Raw genomic sequence first — 3,115 nt, 5'->3', positions numbered from 1 at the left:
TCACAGAACAGAGCTCCTGTGTTGGGAGGCAGTGAGGAGATTGTGTAAGGGAGTAGATTGTTCAGTAAAGCAGGACTGAGGGGAAGGTGGGAGGAAGAGTAACAGGTGTCGGGATCAGCCACTCAGCACCACATGTTGGCAACTTTTCTGGAGGAGATGAGTCTTCCCCCCAGATACTGACACCAACAGTTCTTTGCTGACTGGGTATAAATTAGTTTATCTGTGACTTCAGGACTAGTCATTTTCCACAGTTTCAGAACTCCTTTCTACTCTTTTTTTTTTTTTTTTTTGGAGGGGTGGAATGGAGGGCTGCACTCCGTAGCCTGCAGAATCGTAGTTCCCTGAGCAGATATCCATGGCACCTGGGCTTCCTACACTGGAAGCGTGGAGTCCAAACCACTGGACTGCCAGGGAATTCCAGGAATTCCACCTTTTGACAATCAAGTCCTGAGAAGTAATAGAGCCATTCCATAGTATACATGGACAAATGCAATTCCACAATAGGTTTATGTAGACAAAATAAAGATTTAGGTCTTCAGAATGAAGAAACAAGTTTACCTTCATAAGAATTTAATATTTTTGAGATTAGTTGTTTGTCAGTTGCTTCATTTGCTATTATTTTCTCCCATTCTGAAGAAACTAATAGTTTCCTTTGATGTGCAGAAGCTTTTAAGGTTAATTAGGTCCCATTTGTTTATTTTTGCTTTTATTTCCAATATTCTGGGAATGGGTCAGAATCCTGCTGTGATTATGTCAGAAATGCACCATACTGGATGCTTTAGTGCACTGGGAAAGAGGGATGGTATTATTAGGGTTCAGGATGGGGAACACATGTAACCTGTAATTCATTTTGATATTTGGCAAAACTAATAAATTATGTAAAGTTTAAAAATAAAATTAAAAAAAAGAAAAAAAGAATTTAATAAAAACAAATTAGAAGATTAAGAAAATGAATATGTTTTCTAAATTTGATTACAATGTAAACATTTTATATAAAATTATATTACAATGTAAAAATTTTATATAAAAATATAAATATGATGTGGAGAAGGCAATGGCACCCCACTCCAGTACTCTTGCCTGGAAAATCCCATGGGCAGAGGAGCCTGGTAGGCTGCAGTCCATGGGGTCGCTAAGAGTCAGAATGAATTTTACTTTCACTTTTCACTTTCATGCATTGGAGAAGGAAATGGCAACCCACTCCAGTGTTCTTGCCTGAAGAATCCCAGGGATTCCATGGGGTATTTGATTTAAATATGATGAGATAAAATAATGAATGAAAATATGTACATAAAGAAACATATAAATAACATCAGGGCAGTCATTGCTATGCACTGATTCCTGTGCAGCTGAGTACTTTTATAACTACTTGCTTATTACTACTGAGAAAGTATTTTTGATTTAATTCAATAAATACTGTGGCTAAAGCAGAATTCAGAGTCTCTTAAATGGCTGCAGGTGAGTGTACAACAGTGATGTGGCATCTTAGTAAGAGTTATGTCAAGGTGAGTTCAGATCTCCATCCATCATCTTAACCTTTCTTGCAAGCTGGCTGATGAAGAGAAGGATCTCATCATCTCCACTCTGACAATTTCCCAGGTGCAGTCGCTGTATTCCTTCTCTTGCAGGTAGACATGGATGCCCTGGAAATACCTCTTCACGGCCAGTGTGGGGCCCATCCTTCCCAGGGCAGAGTCTTGCTCTCCCATCCCCTGCCCCAGGCAGGCGTCCAGGTCATCCAGCTGCTGATGGAGTCCAGTGTGGAGCTGCTCCAGGAGGGTGGTGTCCCAGGCAGCAGAGGAGCGCTCTGTGTGGAAGAGGTTGAAGGTCTGCTGGAGCATCTCATGGAGCACAGAGATGGCCTGGGCCTCCTGGAGCTGGCTGCCCTCCACCATCTCCTGGGGGAAAGCGAAGTCTTTTCTGTCCTGCAGACAGAAGCAAGAGGAGAGTCTCTTCATTTGGCCCAGGAGCCTGAGGTTCTTCCTGCCAACCAGCACGTGGTTCTGAGACAGGTCACAGCCCAGGGATCCTCCCGGGCCGTAGCTGACCAGCACCAGGGCCATCAGTAGAGAGAGCACAACGGCCATGGGGAAGATGAGGCTGCTGCTGGGCTGGCTGGGACAGCGTCTGGTGGAACCTCGAGGTAGGTTCTCTGATGCCATGCTTTCTAGCAAGGCCATTAAATAGGGAACATGATAGGTTTCATTTTCTAGTCATTTCTGTGTACTTTTACTTCCTTTTTTGATTTTTATTTATGTATTCACAGTATGATCGAAGAAAATGTCATCAATCTAAACTATTAATTTTACCTACTTCCTAATAACTTCAAATGTACCCATCCAAATGGATATTTATCAATCAAATGAGAAAGGTCTTTGTCTTAAGTCAGAATTAATGGACATTTGTAATTATATACATTATTGCTCTTTGTCTCTAATGCATAAATGTTGGTCTCCTCTTATCCATGAACACATCAGGAGCCCTGATATTAGGCTCCTTTTTCCTCTCTTACTTTACATGGGAATAGATAGCTCCCTCAGCTCTGTGGTTTCTGCATTTATTTAGGGATTTACCAGATCACTCTGTCAATTAAGTTCTTCAAAACAAATGCTGAGTTTTCTTGAGTGTTTGATTTAGAGAAGAGGCTGATTATTATGAGTCCATGAACTCCTCCCCTGTTTCTCCTCCTTCTGGAACACATTCCTGCAGGTCCATTTGGTTGTGCTTCAGGGAACCTGAGGTCAGGACTGTTACAGATATCATCATTTTTTTCCACCATTTTCTTACTGGAGACTTGTCGTCCTCACAGACTGGGCCAATACTCCCACCAGAATCCTGGTTCTTCTCAGAGAGCATTGACAAGGAGACTCTCAATCCAGGATAATTGTATTTTCCCAGCAGCACCTCACTCACAAGGGAGAGATCACATGGAGCCACCCCTTGTCCTCTAGAGTGACTGAGTCCCTTCCTCTCCTTCTGGACTCCCTCCCTGAGGACAGGCTCACCACATCCTGTGGACTCGAAAATCTCCTTTCTGTGGAGGGCTTATTTGTTGGGAGAATAAATCATCTTCCTAAACCCCCGTCCTCTCCCCTGCAATGTTTGTGTGAAGAAC

The 3,115-nt window shown here is 42.7% G+C and overlaps 1 protein-coding gene across 1 annotated transcript; it reads right to left on the bottom strand.

The window, feature by feature from the left end:
* Nucleotides 1-1,483: 1,483 nt before the first annotated feature.
* LOC102270122 (interferon omega-1-like) lies at nucleotides 1,484-2,424 on the bottom strand. Its single transcript, XM_070366934.1, has one exon. It carries the CDS (start codon nucleotides 2,178-2,180, stop codon nucleotides 1,527-1,529), a length of 654 nt encoding a protein of 217 aa, XP_070223035.1. The 5' UTR covers nucleotides 2,181-2,424; the 3' UTR covers nucleotides 1,484-1,526.
* Nucleotides 2,425-3,115: the final 691 nt, after the last annotated feature.

Source organism: Bos mutus, unplaced genomic scaffold (genome assembly GCF_027580195.1).
Source record: "Bos mutus isolate GX-2022 unplaced genomic scaffold, NWIPB_WYAK_1.1 CTG307, whole genome shotgun sequence".
In the NCBI taxonomy this organism is placed as follows: domain Eukaryota; kingdom Metazoa; phylum Chordata; class Mammalia; order Artiodactyla; family Bovidae; genus Bos; species Bos mutus.
The sequence above is the reverse complement of the archived record's forward strand: the minus strand, read 5'-3'. Positions and strand labels throughout refer to the sequence as shown.

Bases quoted from the DNA above. Each gene is read 5' to 3' on its own strand.
- LOC102270122 (XM_070366934.1), bottom strand. From the start codon at position 2,180: ATGGCCTTGCTAGAAAGCATGGCATCAGAGAACCTACCTCGAGGTTCC.